The 22086-nt window shown below is 42.1% G+C and overlaps 1 protein-coding gene across 1 annotated transcript; it reads right to left on the bottom strand.

The window, feature by feature from the left end:
• Positions 1–1005: 1005 nt before the first annotated feature.
• ERCC3 (ERCC excision repair 3, TFIIH core complex helicase subunit) lies at positions 1006–19658 on the bottom strand. The gene is made up of 15 exons (XM_081878612.1): positions 19511–19658; positions 17561–17766; positions 16595–16831; positions 15565–15614; positions 15049–15184; positions 14466–14630; positions 12971–13175; positions 12229–12543; positions 10751–10935; positions 8801–9003; positions 5832–5928; positions 5504–5621; positions 3181–3299; positions 1936–2088; positions 1006–1412 (listed from the first exon to the last, which is right to left on the bottom strand). The coding sequence occupies exons 1-15, from the start codon at positions 19527–19529 to the stop codon at positions 1278–1280; spliced, it is 2343 nt and encodes a 780-aa protein (XP_081734738.1). The 5' UTR covers positions 19530–19658; the 3' UTR covers positions 1006–1277.
• Positions 19659–22086: the final 2428 nt, after the last annotated feature.

The raw sequence follows: 22086 nt of genomic DNA, 5'->3' as shown, positions 1-22086 counted from the left end.
ATGGGCCTTTGACCTGATGCATCAGAATTTCTTAACCTAAACCTGTCAATTTTAGTAGAGACACCTATGTATATTTCCAGTTTAATTGTTATAGCAGCCATGTTCTTAGGACTAGAAAGAAGCCACTGTAGAAACTGATCTTGAAGTTTTGTAGAAACCCTATACAGTGGAACCTCGGGTTAAGAACTTAATTCTTTCTGGAGGTCAGTTCTTAACCTGAAACTGTTCTTAACCTGAGGTACCACTTTAGCCAATGGGGCCTCCCACTGCTGCTGCTGCGCCGGAGCCGCACAATTTCTGTTCTCATCCTGAAGCAAAGTTCTTAACCTGAGGTACTATTTCTGGGTTAGCGGAGTCTGTAACCTGAGGTACCACTGTATCTGTTAAGTTTGAACTGATCCACAAGTTATTTGGGAAGTACCTCCATTTCAAAAAGATGCAATGCAGTATGGTATATCTATACAGTGCCTATAGCCCTGGTGTATTAGATCTGGTAACACCAGCCTTTATTTGCACAAAACATAGCAGAGGAAAAATTGCTCCAACAGATGACTGTCCACGGTATATTTAAATCAATGAGGATTATACTCAAAGACCATCTCAATTTTCATGTAACCTGTCAGTTTTTATTACTACATCTCCTAACTAAAACACCCATCTCAAATGCTTCTCTGGGATAAAAGGACCATATCATTGGCATAACACGGAACTGAAAATTGTTGGCCGTTGAGCCTGAAAAGGAAATATAAGCATCATGGTTAAGGACCAAAACTGCATAGTATGTAATATGGCTCAACACTTCCCAGTCTTAGGTATGTGCAACTCCTCTCATCACTTTTTCTTGGAAGCCTATGGCTAGGGGAAAAACTAGATCAGAAGCATTACATAAGGGTCTGAAATCAATAGGACCACTGTTCTTAGCATGGTTGAGTCTTCACTAAAGGCATCCAATTTGAGGCACCAAGAGGAGTCAGAGGAAAAAGAGACCATGAGATGATTTACGGGTGGTTTTTGTACAGAATATTTTTATTCAGTGCTTTCAAGATATCTGAACCTTTACCGTGTACTTGCTACAAACATATACAAAAAATAGTTTCCTCAGCTGAGAATTATTCTGAAGTCATCTTTAAACTGTTAAATAAAAATTGAAAGCATTACCTATGAAATACCACACATAAATAATAAAGGTAAAGTCCATTTGTAAAATACGAGTTTGCTTCACTCATCTATCTCCTCTTCTTACAGGAAGAAGAGATGCATAATGCACTCTCCTTGTACTATTTCCTAAAGCGTTTGAAAAGGGGATGGACGTGTTTATTTGAGGAGGCCCTGCTTCGTGAGGCTTGGTATTCCATGTAAACTGTATCATCTGCTCCAGACATAGAGCTCATTGTGCCATAGTGCCGGGAAACCTAGAAGGAGAGAGGATAAGAATTTAGTAACGTCTACCATCTAAGGCAGAGCCTGCAACCCTTTTTCACACAGGCATCTCAACTGAGCAGAGTGTGCCTACACTTGAACTGCCATGTGGGAGTGGAGAGGCTAGGACCAGCAGAAAGTGCAATGTCAGGGTAGCAATGTCTGTTCTACATATGAAACCCCTACATTCATATGATGTGTGAACAAGATTTGTGATAATTACACACACACACACACACACTTTATTTTCGGAGCTAGGTTGTGTCCCCTCATAATCATTCACCACCTGTATCCTGAAAGAAACTCCCTCCTTTTATTCTTTCTTGCAGGATGGACAAGAATGGGGAAAATAACTTTCTACTTCCTTTCCTCTCATTCATCATGGAAGCCACTGCCACTGAAGCAGGTAGAGGCAGGGCCACTTCCCTTGGGCGGTGGGTGTGGTGAGCGGCGTTGAACATTAAATTCCTCTTTGCTCCACATCAAACTTGACAGGCTACCATGATATCCACTTGCCTGAGATGACTTTGAGCCGTACTCTCCTGCAACCACCTCTTCCTCAGCATCCATATCTGATGCTTGCAAAACCTTTTGAAGAAGCTGCTGCTGATCTTCCTTGGATGAAAACATAAGCTCTTCCTCCTCCATACCTGCAAGTTTAGTGATCACCTGAGACACAGGAAGGAAGAGAGATGTTACATACAGAAATTAACTACGCCTCTCATAGTAAAGCTTATGGATGCGGCACTGTACTCAGTCCAGTATACCTGAAGGAGTGTCTCCACCCCCATTGTTCTGCCCGGACACTGAGGTCCAGCACTGAGGCCTTCTGGCGGTTCCCTCGCTGCAAGAAGCCAAGTTACAGGGAACCAGGCAGAGGGTCTTCTCGGTAGTGGCGCCCGCCCTGTGGAACACCCTCCCACCAGATGTCAAAGAGAAAAATAACTACCAAACTTTTAGAAGACATCTGAAGGCAGCCCTGTTTAGGGAAACTTTTAATGTTTAATAGGTTATTGTATTTTAGTGTTTTGTTGGAAGCCGCCCAGAGTGGCTGGGGAAACCCAGCCAGATGGGCGGGGTATAAATAATAAATTATTTATTTATTTATTTATTTATTTATTTATTTATTTATTTATTTATTTATTTTTATCATTATTATTATTATTATTATTATTATTATTATTATTATTATTAGAAGAAGAAGAAATAATGGGCCGGGGTGATACAGTGTTTAGCAGAAGAATCCCTGACTGGGCTGGCTGAGACTGCTGGAAGTTGTAGTACAACATCTGAAGGGCACTATTTTGGCTACCCCTGCGTTACGGAATTGGTCTAAGACTGGGGAGTGCCAAAGTTCAGTTTACCACATAGACATGAAGCCCACTGGGTGATCTAAGGCCTAACCCCCTCCATCCCATTCTCTATTATCCAGCCTATTTGGTAGGATAATAGAGGAGAGCTGTACATGTTGCCTTGAGCTAATTCAAGAAAAGAGCAGGGTGTGTGTGTAATAAATAAATTCGAGTTTGTATCAGTAACAGTGCAACTTCTAAACAATTAACTATTAAATAACCAAGGTGAAGCAACATACTTGATGTGATTGTTGTCCCACCTTTATCTCTTTATGAGCAACACAGAACCTGAGGTAATAAAGTTAGTGCAGTGTTACTGTGTTTCTAAGTTGCGGCGTTGTTGATCCACAGAACACTCAGGTGCCAGTCACTGTAAAAAATATTGCAAGTTAATGGGGGGCAACATTACCTTAAAGCTGTAGCCTTGATCTACTAGAAACCGTTGACGTTTGGTTGAGTATGCCATTTCTTGAGTGTCCTGGGAGACCAGGGAATAAAAGAAGGCATTGTACTCCTCTGCAACCATTCCTAGAGAAGTAGTAGCACATAAAAGCATGTCAGGATGTCAAGAAACAAACATTTTGTAGTTATCTTATTGCCATGTCAGCAGCCTACGATCACTGATAATCAAGTAAACCACCAGCTGCCAATTCAAAAGCTGCAGTTAGGCAAAGGAAAAGAGCTCCCCTTAGATGGGCAAAAGTCCCAAGTGGTTATTTCAGCTCAAAGCACCCTGGTCTCTCTAAGTCAACTGGGCAGGAGCCAGGTTTCCTTCTGCCACCCTCTCTTCAGCGTTTGCAGTAATTGCAGTATCATACCCTTCTGGTGTGTAGTGCACAAAGAATATTTCGCATCAACCAACCTATACATGTCATATATGAAAGCAGTGGTTTTTTGTTTGTATGTTCTGCATACCCAATATTTCACTTGAGTAGCTAGGATTGTATTAGGATATGAGGCACACCCAAGCTATAAACCAAAGACACAACACCGTTAGAATTCTTTCCATAAGGTCATGTAAAGCAAGCTAAAATACAACCTTCTACTATAAGTAGTAAAATTCAGCTATTTGGTGCTAGCAACTATTCTTATATTTCATATTTATTCTTGTTTCCTTTCCGCCTAACAATGCCTTCATTTGAAAGAAACACACACACATCAGTGTAGGCAGGAATTCTTTATTCCATGCAATTACTTCCCATTATCCTTATGCTTAAACACTGGATAATTCTAATCTCCCCCAATCCAATGATATCTGTTGGGAAGAGCACAAGACTCTTAATCTCTTTTTTTAAAAAAATAATTTTTATTAATTTTACAACATAAACAAAAAACAAACAAACATAACACGACTTCCCCATACCTCCCCTTCACTGCACCCTTGTTTTAAAATTTTTTTAGCAATCCTTCATCCATTTTTATATTTAATTCTCTTTAAAATTTTCTTAAGCTTAAATTTTTACAGCTGTAATTCTTTATATCAAATCCCTTGACATCTTAACATTCCGAAATTTTACAACAATTTTTAAGATAAATTTTAAATTTTTTCCAGTCCTCTTCCACTGTCTCTCTCCTCTGGTCACGAATTCTGCCGGTCATCTCTGCCAGTCCCATAAATTCAGTCACCTTGGTCTGCCATTCTTCCAGAGTAGGTAATTCTTTAGTCTTCCAGTACTTTGCCAATAGAATTCTTGCTGCTGTTGTTGCGTACATAAAAAATGTTCTATCTTTCTTTGGAATCATTTGGCCTACCATGCCCAAGAGAAAAGCCTCCGGTTTCTTTGCAAATGTCCACTTAAGGATTTTCTTAATTTCATTATAGATCATTTCCCAGTAGGCCTTAATCTTCGGGCAGGTCCACCAAAGATGATAAAAAGTTCCTTCGCATTCATTACACTTCCAACAGTTGTTATTGGGCAAATGATATATCTTGGCAAGCTTAACTGGGGTCATGTACCACCTATAGATCATTTTCATTATATTCTCTTTTAAGGCACTACATGCCGTGAATTTAATACCTGTGGTCCATAACAGCTCCCAGTCAGCAAACATAATATCATGACCAATATCTTGTGCCCACTTAATCATAGCTGATTTAACACAAGACTCTTAATCTCAGGGAAGTGGGTTTGAGCCCCATGTTGGGTGACAGATTCTTGCATCGCAGGGGGCTGTACTAGACTAGATGACCCTTGGGGCCCCTTCCAAACCTACGATTCTAAGAGCTGGGTGCCATTACTGCCAGCAGCACACTGCCACATGCATAGAGCCCTTTGCTGGTCAAGGTGTTAAAAATGATCAGCAAAGCAGCAGGAAGCATGTCCATCCAAGCCCCAAATCCTATGCAAAGATCCTAGTACTATGCAACAGACACACCTTAGAACTCTAACACAGCTGCCTTGGAAGTTCAGTAAGAACAATTAGAACAGAGCCCCTTGAGCACAAGGCCTGCGAAAGTGTGTCTTTACAAGACAGACAAAATGCTAATGCTCAGTGTCATGTGAGGAGCGATTAGGCAAGAAAGACAAAGGGAAAGATGGCCCCCTACTGCAGCACGTTTTAGAACTACCCTTGAATTTTGTTTTAACCTGTGACCTGGAGCTGACAGTGACAAACTAGCACAATGGCAAATTGTACATGCTTAGTCGGCTACATGAGTTGACTTCTGTTACTTTCATGCTTGAGTGTCCCATTAAAATGGAAGACTTTCAGGGGCACAGGCCTTGAGTTACCTTTTTTGGCTCTCAGCACTCGACCCAATCGTTGAGCCTCCTGCCTTCGAGACCCGCCGTGGGACGAAATCTGAATGAGGACATTGGCTTCTGGCAAATCAAAGGACGTGTCTCCTACCTACAATACAGAAACAACCTCTTAACGAATGTGTTGTTTCCAGCACTGAAAATAAAAGCAAACAACTCTTTAACAAGCAACGCAGATTTGTGGGCTACAGTAAAGTAAATAAATAATTCTGTCAACATTATAGCCGTTTCACAGGCTGCTCAAAATAAGCCGTGTAACATCCCAAGCCAATTTGGTAACTAACAGATCGCTTTCCATTACCTTTGAAATAAAGATGGTGTTGATTTTGGGGTTGTGTTTGAAATTCTGTAGGATCTGCATTCTTTCCCCCTGTGCTGTAGGCCCATATATATAGGGTCTAAATAGAAAAAAGGACACAAAAAATTGTGATGAACGGGTGTCACCTTCTGTCCCATGGACTCAGGTATGTGGAACAGGCATTACGAAGACTCGAAAACCATGGGAATTTTAAAATAAATCTGTTTCGCATATTTTCCACATTCCATTCAAAATACAAAAACACTTTGCTTTCCTTGCAGCATTCTTTGCCGACTGCACTGAGGACCCACTCGCCTGAAGATAAACCCATTCTTCCCGACACCCCTTCCAAAGAAATAAATCCAGACAGTTGTAAATGTTATCCGCTTGATGTGTGCCTCCTGACTCAACAGATCAGTGGGCTGAATTTATCTGCTAATCCTACATGAAAGGATAGCAGCAGCTGTTAAAATAAAAAAGGTGTTTTCTTTTGTTAAATTCACTGAGTTAGCACATTAACAGCTGTGTCCTCCCTTCCCCCTTCCCACTCTTGTTCTTGCATAACAAGCTGCCCTGTGGATTCCTTTTTTTTCTGGGAGCGTCCCTGCACACTTTGGGACAGAGTATCCAGGTTGCTGAGCCTAAAGAGCTTGGTCAAGAACAGCAACCAAAGAGACTATTTAGGCTTTACAGAAGTAAAACCATCTAGGGAGGAAGAAATGTCTTGTTTACTTGGCGAAGAAGAAGAAGAAGAAGAAGAAGAAGAAGAAGAAGAAGAAGAAACCACACAAAAGAGCAGCCGTATCTTTTTACAAAACCAAAGGAAGAGAGAGAAAAAAGGATATATACAACACATCTGAGAAAATATATAGATTTCAGTTTCTTGGTAGATTCAGATTCACACAGGCCAGGTTCACATGCAGTGCCAAACAATGCTTAAGACTATGCAGATTTGTTGTCTAGCTCTCTCCAGACAATGTATGAGTTGCAAACCATATAGCTGACCTTGGTTCCAGGTTGTGGTTTGTCTGGAAGAGAGCTAAACCACAAACCATAGTTCAAACAACATACTAAGTGAAACCATAGCCTGACATAGTAACCAGATGGCTGGTGAAGGGAGGGAGAACAGTGGCTTCAACCTCTGCTCTTTGATTGTTCATGCTAAACCATGGCTCGGCTTAGCATGACTTGAGAGTGAGGGCACAGTATCTCCCAGCTACCATGAGCAATTTCCCAGTTTTGTGGAGTAACGAGCACCACTCGACACAGTACTTCTATGGTTCTTAGACAGCATTTTTGTACCTGTACATTAAACAGTATACCCTGCCCTGAGGCAAAGGTGATTTGTAACTATAGAAACAAAAAAGCATGTGGTAAAACTTGCTCCCACATTGCTATTATGCTTATATTCATCGGCAAATATTGGCAAAGCGACCATCGCTGGGTTGGAAATAATGAACCGGTAAGTTTCAGAATGTAGGTCAATTCAAAATAAACAACCGTAAGCAGTGCTCTACCGTGTCAGACACTGGTTATGTTTGGATTTAATTATAGTTTATCATTAAAGGGATCAGCTGAAGTGAAGCTAGGGCTCTTGTGCTTTTGCTCTCCCTCTCCTCTTCCAGCACAATGACAGGCAGGTGGGAAGCTCTCCCTTCCATTTTTTATTAACTGCATCTTGTCATTACATCTGAACTTGAGCAAGCTGTGGTTAATCTTAACTACGATTTGTGGAATCAAGTCAGCTTCAAATGATGGGTTAGGACCCAAGTTGTCTTGGTCTCAGCTTGTCCATATGCAAAAGCTCCCGTCTCCTCCTCGCAGCTGTGCCAGAAGACTACGCAATCCAGAGCCTCACCGTAACTCATTCCACTAATAATAATAAACCAGAGTTTTTCTTTACATCTTAATGAAACCAATTGGACATCTAGCCTAGTATTGTCTGCTTTGATGTTGGCTCTCCGGGGACTTGATTTCTTCTGCATCATCTGGTCCCTGATATTTTTAAGTGGTGATGTCAGCGACTGAATCTGAACTTTCCAAATGTAAAGCATGTTACTATGACTGAACTATGGCCTAAACGTATCTAATGTGACTTATTTGAATAAGTTTCCAACTGTCCTCACAATTCTCCACATAAGATAAACCCCTTTTTAGAAGTAGTTAAAGCAACATTAAACAAGTTCTGTTGCTCTCTCTGAGCAACAGAACTTTTGTCTAGTCAAGCCCCACACTACTGAACATTTCTTAATAAAAATCTCATTTTGTTCAGTTTAAAGTTTATGTAGGTATCCAGTTCTGCTCCTGCAGAAGAGTCCACAGGGTATGGAGGGTCAGTGTCACAGTTCTGCCAAGAGCTCTGACTGGGCAACTTCCTCTGACAGGGAGCGGAAGTGACCAGAGGCTTTCGAAGTCTTGGCCTCCAGTCCACTACTCATAGGCTCTATCGCTTTTTGGGAACAAAAGGCCAACACTTGGCCTGAAATCAGGTATTTATCCCACACTTCATGGCCTCCTGGTGCGCTTCTTGTGCTGTTGAATTGGTGAAGTACTTTGTGAGGCCCTCAGTTCCTCCAGCCTAGGGGAAGGCACCTTTAAAGGTCCGGACTCTGGCTCTATAGACCCTGGTACTGTAGGAACTGGCTCAGTGTGCTCCATTCACAAATAGTGTTGGATACAATCTCTTAATTAGAATACAATTTTACATATGATCCAAGATTTGAACCCTCCCTCCAAATATTGCTGCTACAAATTGTATAGATGTTTATAATAATCTCTTGCTCTCCATCACTATAGTTTGTTTTTTAAGAGGAAGGAGAATCAGCAGAAAAAACAAATGCTATTTTTGACAGCACTGGGAAAAGACTAAGCGAGTCGATGCTGTTCACCATTCCATTTTACTGTGGATATGAAACATATGGGTAAGCATAACACATATATATCTTCATGTTTACCCTTCATTCCATACTTACTTGCCCAGCCTAACTGCATACTCCTTCAAAGCAAACACATTGTCTGCAAAGACTATGATTTTGTCATTCCTTCGCTCATGAAACTTAATCAGGAACTGGCAAGCCCTGAATTTGTTTGGGTTCATCGTATAGAGCAATATCCTCTTCTTTGTTTTAATAGCCACATACTCTCTGTAGAACTCAGGAGACATTGGGCACCATACCTATGTTTAAGCCAAATAAAACAAAGTTAGATTCCAGGCAGGATATTTCTGTAAGATCTTTCTCAGAAGAGAACTATGATAAAAGTCTATAGGTTATGCTGTATGATAAAAAAGGATGAAGGGACCACCCGGCACCTCAACAAGAGGAGATATTCACAATTGAAAAAGGATGTTTGTGAATTTTTAAAAGGAAACCTAAAAATAAAAAGGAAAATTATTCACTGCATCCCTTGGACAACGTAAATCAGTGCATTGTGTCTAAACACAATGAGCTGAGGATAGATGACTCACCTGTGCATCCTCTCTCACTGCTACCTTTCAAGACGTGAAGCAATGCTTAATAAAAGTAAGAGAAATGTGTGATGTCACACTCCCACCCCCCAATATGGGGTAGACTACTTTTAGTGATATTTCTAGGTTCGGATACTTTAAGGCCTCTGGGTCACCCTGCCAGATTATCCAGTATTCTCTTTTTAAAATAAATGTTATTTTCCATTTTTCAAAAGTTGACAAATACACACCTTACAAACACATACCTCCAATACAATTGCATATTTGACTTCCCTCACCCAGTCTTTTGTGGTTCCTTTTCTAATTTAGATTGTATAACACTGCATTTTCCACTTTACTCCATTTTTTTTGTTATTCTTCCATTTATCTTAGTACAATTTTAACTGCTTGGTTTAAATTAATCCTACTAATGAACGTGCCTGTATGTCAGAAATTTTCAAATATTCTAAATTTCCCCCCCACTCTTTAAGATCACCCCCCCCATTTCTTATTACACCTGCCAGTTTTGCCATTTCAGCATAATCCATCAATTTAATCAGCCGCTCTTCATTAGTTGGTACAGCATCTTCTTCCCACTTCTGGGCAAATACCATTCTGGCTGCAGTTCATCCAGTATTCTCACCCTTACGAGCAGTAAACCTTCTGCAGCAGTTCCTGCCATCCACCTCTCTGGTTTCAAGTTAACAAGAAATAGTTCAACTCACATGCCCCAAACACATGCAATGGGACGCTGCCCTCTGCTGTTGCTGAGGAGAACTGAGCGTTTCAAATCAGACTGGTTATTTCACATGGTAAAAATGGGTTAACTCAAAATGCAACTTTCTGAGAGAGGATTTTTATATACTTTCTATTTGCAAGACGAAAGCTCTCTTCAGGCATTCTTCTTCTGAACTAAGCAAACGCTTGGGGGTGGGGAGAGAGACACAGAGATGAATGCATTAGTCCCGTCCCCCCCCCAGCAAATTAAGTAGGGACAGTAGCATACTCATCACTGCTGCCACCCTCCATGGTGCTCTTTTAACTCAGAAGATGAATACCAGAAAAGGGCTTTAGTAAGGCAAATATATATTAAAAAACCACTGTAAGCAAACAATTGCTCAAACAATTGCTCAAGACTGTAGTATTTGTAGCATCTTCATTTTTCAGCTGTGTGCAATAGCTGAAAAGCTAACAGATTTAATACTGGGAAAATTTGCCATGATTTGTATCAGTCCTGTTTCCTGATTTTAAATTCCATGATAGGGGAAAACTCATTGCAGAATAGGAGCATTATAACCCATGGCCATATACCCAATGATAGACATTTCAGAGTTTTAGGTTAGAAAAAAGAAATTGATCTACAGAAAAAGCAATTCTGTGGCTACTCTGAAAGTTTAAGAACATAATCTGAATGTTTAAGAACATAATCAGGAGTCCAAGGAAGAACAACAACTTTAAGGAGCAAGGTATAATTTACCTCAGCACACTGGACTTTTGCAATATAGCCATTGTTCTGCAGCTCCATCCAATTGGCTTCATACAGTTTAGGCCCAATGAGGAAATTCAAGTCTACGATTTTGTCATCTTCTCTGACAAGAGTAGCTGTCAGCCCAAGCTTGCAATGGGCTTGAACAATGGTCAGAACACGCCTGAACATTTTTGCTGAAGAATCACAGAAGAACAGATTATACTTTGATTTCAAAAAGGGATATTTAGAAAGGCATTCAAGCTGGAGCGCCACATTTATTTTTAGAACTGTGAGTAACATGAAAAGGCTTAGGCAAAAATATGCCTATTTCAAAGAGCCACATTAGATTAGAAATTTTCTTTAACCAGGTGGGTTTAGTCTTATTTTTTATGCTCTACAAGCATTAATCAAATCAAAAGTAAGCAGCCTCTTTATAATTTTTGAAGTTGAGAAAACTAGGGACAACCTACAAGATGGGAATTAAATCTGCTATGCTTAGAATTCCAGGCTGCAATTCTATATATACTTCCCTGACTGTAAGTCTGTTAAACTTAGTAGGATACTTCCAAGCAAATATACACAGACCACATCCTTAGTATATTCATTGCTTAATAAAAGAAGAATTCCCAGTTGCAAAATCATATCATATTTCGGGGGAGGAGGGAGTCCATCCTAGTATGGAAAGGTGAGCACATTATTATAATTTTTAAAATAAACAGAACAATATTAAATTTGGTAAGAAAAAGTATGCTTTTTAAATTGTATTTTTCAGGGGGGTTTGAAGACCCAATATTTTTGGTGAGATGGTTTGTGATTCCACCCACCCCTAGTCCCGCATTTTAGAGATGAAATCTCCAAGTTTTGCAATAAGTTTAGCCCATGTCTAAATCTAAATGTCATATAGTGAATCATACTGGGTTTTCACTCCCTCTCTGCTTAAGAATAATGAAAAGAGAGGCTACAAAGCAATCATAGTCAAGTAGTAGGTATTACAAAAAATGCAGCTCCTACTTGTTTTGAGAAAGCTCACAAAGCAGTTTTAAGGGCAACTAGCAGCACTGCAATATGCTCCACTCATGTTAGGGTTCCGAAACATGTATTAATTTTTGAAGCCAGATGACAGCACATGTCAAAATTACAGAATGAAATAACTGGGAATGCCCTAGTTCAGTACAGCCTTACCTTGGACCCCGAACGCCCTGGAACTTGGACATTTTGGCTCCCGAACACCGCAAAAATGGAAGTGAGTGTTCTGGTTTGGGAACGTTCTTTCAGAACCCAAACATCCGGCAGGGCTTCTGCAGCTTCCGATTGGCTGCAGGAGTTTCCTGCAGCCAATCGGAAGCCACACTTTGGTTTCCAAACGTTTTGGAAGTCGAACGGACTTCTGGAACAGATTCCATTCGACTTCCAAGGTACGACTGTAGTGCTGGATTTAAGACTGGGGCAAATGGGATTGTTCACAGACATGGACACGGCTTGTTTACCAGGGATGGTGTGCACTTCGTCAAGGATCATAAGGCCCCACTCTTGACTCTTCAGCCATTCCATTACTTTTTCTGCCTCCCACGACCTCTTTGTTGTGTGCCCCAACATGGAGTAAGTGCTGATAGCGATGGAGCAGCCAATTGGCTTGTCTTTGGCATCAGAGGTAAATCGGCAGATCTGGCTGTCATCTATGGTGGACCACATTTTGAACTGGGCTTTCCACTGCTCCACAGAGACGGCGGAATTGCCCAGAATCAGGCACCGCTTGCGGACCGTGGAGGCAGCTGTGACTCCTACAAGTGACTTGCCAGCACCTGCAGTGGACAAAAAGACGGGAAGTTGTCAAAAATGTGCCTGAAATGCACCACAGCTCAAGGTGCAGTAGGATCCAGAATAGAAAGCGCACAAGACCCCAGAGAGCTGCATTCTATCGAGAGAACATCTAATAAAGTGGTCACTTGTGATGCATGTCCTGCCTGTCACACAAATATGGAAAAGCTTAACTGGCACATCTGACCCAGGTAACGCTCTCAAGACAATGTAGATGCAAGTTGAGTAAGTCGGATAAGCTGTTCCAAGAGGAATGAAAAGAGACATTACAAGCACAAGAAATATATATCCATAAAAGTTCAGATTAGTGATTGCTCTCCGGCAAAATAAACACTCTCATATGTGTGACGAAGCCTAAGCCAAAATCAGAGAATTTGAGAAAGCTTTTTAACTTAAACCCAGCCAACTCACCGCAAGGCAGGACAATAACACCGGATCTAGCACGGCCATTCCCAAACATTTTTCTCAAACTCTTCTCCTGGTATGGTCGGAGGACAGCTGTTGGCTTCAAGTCTATATTAATATCAGGATTCACCGAATCATTTCTGAAATCATATTCAGCCAGTAGAGGGTATTCCAGATGGATACATCGCTTCTGAAGCTCTTCAATCATTTCCTTAAAAAAGAAGCAGGGGCAAAATCTTTTTTCTCATTTTGCTACTCTGCTATTCGCTGGGAGCTTCAGCTACAATCTTCCTGTAAGGCTTGAAAGAAGAATGTCAGGTTGCTATATCTGAAGCTTTTAATGTTTGACTATGTGGCTAGGATGGCCCATCAAGATGGAGGGGAATTATTATTAATTATTATTATTATTATTATTAGCTAGCACACAAACACACATACATGCTGCAATGCTTTGGGTATCATGGACAAATCTGAAAATGTTTCTCACATTTTATGAGCCACAAGAAAATCAACTCTCTCTTTTTAAAAATCACTCCTATGCTTTAATTTTCTAGCATATGTTGACATTTATATACTTGATTGATGTTTGGAGCTCCAGCTGATGGGGATGCAGAAAGCACTTACTACAGTTTTAATATCTAACCTTCATCCTGATCAACTTCTCAGGCTGAGTGCACATGAACATAAGGTAACATGTACTCTACGCTACTCAGGTTATTCAGGAGAAAATTCCTAATTTGCCTAATTTGCCCTTGAAACCAGAAGAGTGAACAGTATGGCCAATGGTTAGGGATCATGGAAGTTGTAGTCCAGCAACACCTGGAGGGCCTATCAGGTTCCCTACCCCTGCTTGTGAAGGAGCACACTCACTGAAGTCATGAGCTCAATCCAGAACTATTCTCAGCTCTGGTTTCCCTATGGTACAGACAGCCATACAATTTCTATTCTATTTCTGTGGAAGGGAAGAGCAGCCACTATCCATGTTCACAGACCAAACTAAGCATGAATTAGGATATTCTCTTTGGAACAGAATGTGTAGCCTTGGTTCTTCCTCTGTATACCTGTTGAAAGACCATTCAATATACTTTGCTGTGCTAAACTTAAGTTAACAGTTTGCATTAACATGGCCAAGATCCATTTCACCTTATCAGCTGCAGACAAATCATCATACTACAATAGAAATCAGTTTCTAAGGAACATTTGGTCTTACTGGTTTAAAGGACATTATTCTGCGGTCACACAAAACTGCCAAGGCAGTTGGCTGAAGTATGGCATGCAAAACTGAAGATCACTGAAGGACCCACAGATACAACTGAGCCTGGGAGGAAGGAAAATGGCTCTTCAAACTAAGCAGCAAAGGGCTGACAACAACCATGGAGAACCATGTCCCGCCAAGCCATGCTGCTACTGCAAAACTGAATTAATTCATATTCAATATGCTGTGGCTAGGGTACTCCTCAATGGGGGTGCCATCAGATTTATGGGTGTGGTTGTTTTTTACCTGTTTCACTTCAAAAGACACAGTCTGGGTTTCCTCCTCCTCCTCTTCATCCTTATCCATTTGTTCGTAAAACTCAAATAAGTCAACAGGAACACCTGGTTTACCCTGAGCATCTGTCCCTTGCGACGTCGAAGGGCCACTGCCCCCTTCACTAGACTTGGCAATCTAGAACAGAAATTCATCAGGCTAGAGGAAAAGGTGGCTAGAAAGAGGCTTAAGTTCTGTCAATTAGCTGGACCTTGTAAAAGGCAACTAATGAGACAAGCTGTACTCCAATACAGGCTGCAAATAAGCAGGAGCCCCACATCACTGCCATACAGCAGTGAGGACAGCTGGCAGAAGAAGAGAAGTAGAGTGTCCCAGTGAAACATGTAACCTTCTGCTTGGCAGGGGGTTGGACTCGATGGTCCTCTTCCAACTCTATGATTCTATGATTCTATGCCTCATGGCCATCTCTGATACCTCCAATGGAGTGGGAAACTCAATGGGATGAGTACAGCAGGAAGGTAAGCTTTTCTACAGCTTCTAGTCAATAAAGAAGGGGACATATTACATAAAAAGGTGGTCCAGAATCTCAACGTACAGCTGATTTACTCGTGAATGTTTCAGTGATGAGTTCAGTTTCTTCCCCTTCTGCATTCCTCAGCCGGCAGTCTCTAATAACCGGGTCCTGGAGAAGCTGCTGAATGACTTCAGGATGGGTGCTTTCTACAAAATACCTAGGAAGCAGAGAAAAGGAGAGGGAATTCTATAGATTTCACAAATGTTAACAACATCTACCACCATTTTACAGAAGGTCTGCCTCCACGGGGCATGTTGCTCCTCTGTATGACACACTTTGCTGGGATGCTGTGCCATATACTTTTAGGACAACTGTGAAGTAATGGCACAGTTAATACTTGATGACAGTTTTTAAAGAGGCAGTGTGTTAAGAACATTGCTTCTCTAATGACACTGCTTTCTGCAATGGCGTTCTATAACAGAAGATAATTCACTCAAGCAGCACCCCAGCCGAAACTCAGTAATTAGCTATTATTTGGGATTTGGGAATGGGTTGGGAAATAATCCCCTGCAACTCAAAAAGCAAACACCTGCTTACCTGTTGTGCTTCAGGACCAGCTTTACCTTCCCATAGCTGACCGTACAAAGCTGCAAAACAATAATATGCATTGGAAACAGAACTCCTGAAGATATTCAATTTGCATTATACACATGGCGAGAGTAATGTTGCAGCTTATTTCACAAGATCGCCAACAAGGCAGGCTACATGGTCAAGTTGCCTGAAACATGAAAGAGAACAAAGGCCTCACATTTTCAAAAACTTGGATTAGACCAGCATTTCCCAAACTTGGGTCTCCTGCTGTTGTTGGGCTACAACTCCCATCATCCCTAGCTAGCAGGACCAATGGTCAGGGATGATGAGAACTGTAGTCGAAAAACAGCAGGGAACTGGAAACCCTGGCTTAGAACATGGGCAGCCAGGCCCTCTCATCCTCAACCATTGGCCATACTGGCAGGAGCTGAAGGGAGTTGTTGAACAACATCTGGAGGGCACTACGTTGGCTACCTGAGATTTAGACAACTCCCATGGCCACATGAATCCTGCGCATCACACAGCAGGTTTCCCCACTTTCATTCCATGCCACGGCACCTACTGTCAATGAGGCAGTGCTCACTATGTGAAGGATAGAATGCACATGAGAAGTTCTCCTAAATGTTATGCCCAGGGGTGGAAGACAGACACCATGGCTTAGCCCCATAATGACCTGATACCAAAGATCCGCTCTCAGCTTTGACCAGAACTAGCTTGCAAAATCCTGGCCGAGGTTCGCAGCAGCAAGTGGCCATGCTTTTGCAGCATCCATAGAGCATTGCTCCACTGAGCTACCTATACACTTCTTCATGATGCCCAATCCTCAGTGTTTAGCTTCCTCCTTCTTTTCGCTGCTGTGCCCCACTTAAATGAGTGACTTTGGGACTGGCAAGTCTTCACCACTCATCTATTGAAGTTCATGTTAAGTTGTGCACCAATGTTCTTGGGCAGCTCCAAGCACAGCAACAGACTGTTGTTGTTGTTGTTATATTATTAGTTTTAAAATAAAGCAAGCTGATAATGATTAACCGCTTACCTTGATAAACTGAACGATCCCATCTGGCACTCCAGTCTTACTTAGCTTCTGCAAATATTCGGTGATATCACTCGTTTGCAAGCCCACGCTGACAGCAGCATAGAGGGAGTAAGCCGTCAACTTGTATTCATGGACATGGGTGGGTCGGCAAACAGGCTCAGCAATGGCAACTAGAAAATCCTGGGCATACTTGTAAACAGGTGAAAAGGCCTCGAGGAAAATATGGCCATCAGGGGCCTACAAAAAAGGCAAGCATCAATGGTAATAATACTTTATATTATCTGTATGTTCATCATTATTAAAAGAATTTATTTCCCACCCTTTTTTTCGAGAATACCAAGGCAGTTCACCAACAAATAAAACCAAATGGCAATGTAAGAAGTATAAATCTGAATATTAAAAAAACCTATCCATAATTAAAATTAACAATAAAACAATTTCACCCAAAGCCAATTGTGTAGTGGTTGGAGCAGGAATGGAAAGACCCAGGTTCAAATGCCATGAAGCTTCACTTTGGGTGATTTAGGGCCACTATATACTGATGGCCTAGCCTACCTCACATGGTTGTTGTAAGGGCAAATGTGTGTTGTAAGCAGCCATGCATGCTACCCCGAGCTGTGAGCTCCTTGGAAGAAAGGTAACTTTTAAAGGCTACCAAGCAGTCTGAAGAAAATACACCTGTGGGGAATAAATCACTTTTAAGTGTTCTCCTGGAAATGCTGTGCACCAGATGGCAGAAGTCCCACTGCACTCATATATTATTCCAATCCATGAGTCTAGGTTGGGACAGCTCACGTCAGTGCAAGAGCATAATAGAAGAAGCTGCAATCTCCTCTCTGGGAACCTCTGTGTTCACACTAAGCCATAGTTTGGCTCAGCATCACATGCAAACCAGCTCAATATATCCAAATACTTTGATACGTTTCCCTTGCCGAAACGTGAGCATTCCAAGTTCATGGAACTTACCACCCACAAGGGGCGTGAGGAATGATCAGCCTTTAAGAGCATCTGGTTCCTGTAGTCTTTCGCTCCATATTCATCTATTTTGTTTGAGGAATCTTCCACTTGCTTCCCTGCTGCCGAGGGAACTGCTTCCTGGGACTCTTTGCCCGAGATATCATATTCTTCTTCGTCTTCTTCCTCATAGTGTCGTTTCTTAGATTTCTTCTTATCTGAAAACCAAGGCCCAAGCGGTTTAAAACTCACCCGCAACTCAGAAAACGTTTTCCTGCTAAACAAATCACAGGTGCTGAATTTTACAATACTATACTGTCTGTAGAGAAACCCATATGGAACCCCTCTGCCCTTTCTCTATGAAGAATCTTCAGAAAACCAAAAGTTGCTCCCTGACGGGGGACATTTGGTCCTCTGATCTAACCAGGCTTGACAGGGGTCCCAATTTGACAGGGAAGGCTTTCCCACAAACTATGCCCAGCTACCACCCCCCCACCTGACAGAATATGTGGAGCAGGGCAACTATTAGGACTAGACTTCCCTCATTTTGCATCCGCTTTTTTGTCTCATTGAGAACGCATATGGCTATAGGATATTATCAGCCTTTCCTGTTATTAGGGCAAAATTAGATTCCCTACAATGAAAATATTTGTAGCAAATGAATGTGTAGCAAATAGCATTACATTCACATATTGTGAATGTATTTTCTACATTCCAAGAAATGTCCATGTAAAAAAAATCCAGAGCAAGAGAAAAGACCCAAAACAGAGTGACATAACTGATTGACAACCACACACTCATTTGCTTTAAAAATGGAAGTGAAATGTGCTTGCAAGCTAAGCACTGATAATGTGTTTTCCTTCAAATGCACATATGTCTGCTTACAACTTCCATGGACTAATACGCCTCTGAAAGTCATGCCAGTAAAGAGTTTTTAAAAAAATAATTAGCAAGAGGCACAGACTGGGTTGTTTATACCGCCAACACACAGTTATGGAGAGAGAAGTATTCACTGGGCAGCAAGAGGAGTACCAGGTCAAATAAACCAAGACAAATTGGCCCTCTAAAGCAGGAGTGTCAAAATCAAACACATCACTGAAGGACCAAGCTTCCAATCCAGCCAATTCTCAGGAGTCACACTCCAAACATTCCACCAGTGTTGCTCCAAAAATCTGTTCTCTCCATGCTCCTTGACAGCTATATTACTAATTTAAATGAACCCTAGAAGAGGCTAATGTTGAGACATTCAGTCAGCCCATTCACCCTGCTAAGCTTCCAAACTTTTTAGACATGAGGCTCTCGGGAGCCTTAGACAGGCTCTCCAGTCTTCTTAACTGTAAGGGGTTGCTGATAAAAACCTGGAAACTTCCTGCTGGAAGGGCCTGCATTTTATCATTGAACTCCAACTGCCAGTTCCAATCTTCGATTTGGGTCCCTAGCACATAGATGCATGCAGAAATTCTTTTTATTCACAAAAGGAGTTGTTTTGAAAAGCAGTACGCAACACGTGACTTAGGAGAGCTGAATTTTCAAACCGGAAAGCTATGCCTAAAAACACAAAGTGAATAAAACAGGGCTCGGGAGCAAGTACTGTATAGCTAATCGGCCTGCCTAACTGTAGATACCGATTTTGTAGCTGCCAGAAAAAAAGACGCCTTTTTACAGCTGCGTTCCCCAAAACAGGCATGTGTTGAAAAAAGACAAAGGCGCCTAAGATAATAAAAGGTATGCTCTCTTTTATTTATCCCGTCATGCATCCTACAGTTCAAAAGAGGTAAGGTAATCAAGCCCTCCCCAACGAAAGAAAACAGTAGGGACCCCCGAGGGCTTCCAGGATTTGGAAATCTCCCTTGCTAGGGATGCGTAGTAGGGAATGAGATCCCTGGGGACCACTCGGTCGGGACGATCTCCCTGGGCTCCGCTCCCCTTGCAAAGGAAAGGGCTGCCTCTCCGGCTCCTCACCTCGCTCCTTCTTGCCCATCGGCTCGCGGCTTCGGCAGAGTGCGCAACGCCGCTTTCACGCCTCCCTTCCGCGTCCCTTCCCATTCGCCCCGCCGCTTCCGGAGCAGGACAGGGAGCGAATCCGGTTCCTCTCCGCCTCCATAACATGGCCGATCTCGCGGGGGGGGGGGGGACGGGACAGGAACGGGGGGCTTGCACGGGAGGCAAAGAAGCGTGCGCCCCCAGGGCTAAAGTTGCCGCGATGGGGCCTCTTTCAGCCTGGAGCCGCTTTCCCAAGTGCCCAGGAAAGAGGCGGATTTCCCGGGGAGGCCAGGAGGGCCGGCCGTGCCGGCTTGGCAGAAAGGAGGTCGCTGATCGTCGGGTGTCCTAGAATCGTAAAGTTGCCCCGTTGCAATGCAGGAATCTCAGCTGAAGCATCCACGAAGATGTAACAAAGAGCAGCCCAGAGGCTTGTGGCACCTCGAAGGCTAACAGATTTATTAGGCAGCCTAAGCATCCGTGGTGCCTGGCGTGCTCTGGTCCATGGGGTCACGAAGAGTCGGACACGACTAAACGACTAAACAACAACAACAACAAGAAGCATCCGTGGGCTAGCCAGTGCCGGATTTACGTGTAAGCTAAACAAGCTATAGCTTTGGGACCCCCAAAAAAATTAAAGGAAAAAAACGCCTTGATGTACATTTCCAAAATATAAGAGAAAAAACAAATAAAACCTACATACAGCAACAGTGTTTTATGTTGTGTAGGCTCCTATGATGTAAGTAATGGGCCCCGCCTGCTAGCCTGCTCCCTAACTGGTTTGCTCATTTCTGTATATAGGGTGCCTACATTCTACATTCATGAGAGTTTGACTAAACTGCGGGAGGCAGTGGAAGACAGAAGTGCCTGGCGTGCTCTGGTCCTTGGGGTCACGCAGAGTCGGACACAACTAAACGACAACACATTCTGCATGTGCAAATGGCTTTAGATACCTTATTAGGTCCATAAATTACCATGTAGCGTATATTCAACACAAAAAACATGGACAATTTGTTGTTGACAAAGGACAGCTGGACATATAAAGGGCCCCATTACCTTCAGTAGCTTAGGGCCTCATCAAACCCAAATCCAGCCTTGGCTAGTCCACTCAATCAGGTACCTGCCACGTGTGTATGGCTCTCATAAAGAAAGGGCCCAGGAAGGAATTTAGTGCAGGGACAATTAGCCGAAAACAAAACAAACAAACAAAAAAACACACCAAATGTGAGTTGTTAAATTCAGGCATGCAGGCACTGAGTGCATGAGCCTTGCTGGATCTAGTGCAGCATCCTGCTCTCACAATAGCTGCCTGGATGCCTTTGGGAAGTCCGCCAACGGGACCTGAGTAAAACAACCCTCTCCCCCCCCCCATTCGATTCCCAGCAACTGGCATACAGAGGTTCAACATAAGTCTTCACTTCCACGAGTTTGTCCAATCCACCTTTAAATCCATCCAAGTTGGTGAACTTGGGTTTCATACTATCTTTTCCACCTAACAGTTCTCAGTTGAGGCGGCTTACATAGTTTAGCTGCAAGACTTCAAAGCAATGTAATCACATGCATGAAAATGCATGTTCAGACCCTATGTAAGCTGCATGGGGGCTGGAGTGTGTGTCCACATTTATAGGCCTGTGCATGTTAATAATATACGGTGGTGCCATTGGCCTGAGCTATTTGACTATAGGTAATAAGTCTAAAACATTGGTTTTATTTGTATAAACATTTGTCTGCTTTGGATTGTTTAAAATGTTTTGCCTTGTAAGAAGTACACAAAACGTAATAGATGTTCTGTATCATTGTTACATTCTTCATGTTTCTGTAAGTAAACTTAAGACAAGAAGGATGATTTATTGGTGGTGGCACCCTCCATTTGGAATGCCCTCTCCTGGGTGGCTCAAAAGGTTGAGACAGTAACCAGCTTTAAACAACTGTTACCAAGACATGCTTACCCAAGCTTTTGCTCATTTCTAATTCTTAAGCTTTTTCTTTCTTGTGTACTACTCAACTTATAACTATGATATAGTTCTACAGTACTCAGTTTTGGCTTCTAAAAATTTATTTGATGGTCTTGTATTTTTATATGATTTTATATTCACCTTCCCCCTACCCCCTTAATTATATTTCATGTAAATGTATAGATTTCTTTTTATATTGAGAGGTATACCAATTTTACCAATCAATAATCAGTTAGGTGGCTGTTTTAGTACTATGAACACTGGGGTGGGAAAAGCAATATATAAATTATATATGAATACCCAACACTACCTGCAAGTTGTATAGTGCTGCATAGTAGATACAATAATGAAGCTGCAGTGCTAAACACATTAAGGAGTAAGCCCCAGAGGACACAGAGTGGTTTACTTCTAGGTAAAGCATGCACTGGATTTCACCAACCTACTCTGCAGTGTTGTAATAATTATTGAGGTGCTGTACATGAAACCCTGTCAGTACATTAAGGATAATTTCCAGCTATGTCATAGCTCAACTGAAATCTGAAATCAACTGAAACTGAAACTGAATTGTCCATTAAATTCCACTGGGTCTACTCCAAGCATGAC

Source organism: Podarcis erhardii, assembly GCF_964252035.2.
Source record: "Podarcis erhardii genome assembly, chromosome: 1".
NCBI lineage: Eukaryota > Metazoa > Chordata > Lepidosauria > Squamata > Lacertidae > Podarcis > Podarcis erhardii.
Note: the sequence above shows the minus strand (reverse complement) of the source record. Positions and strands in the feature narration are given on the sequence as shown.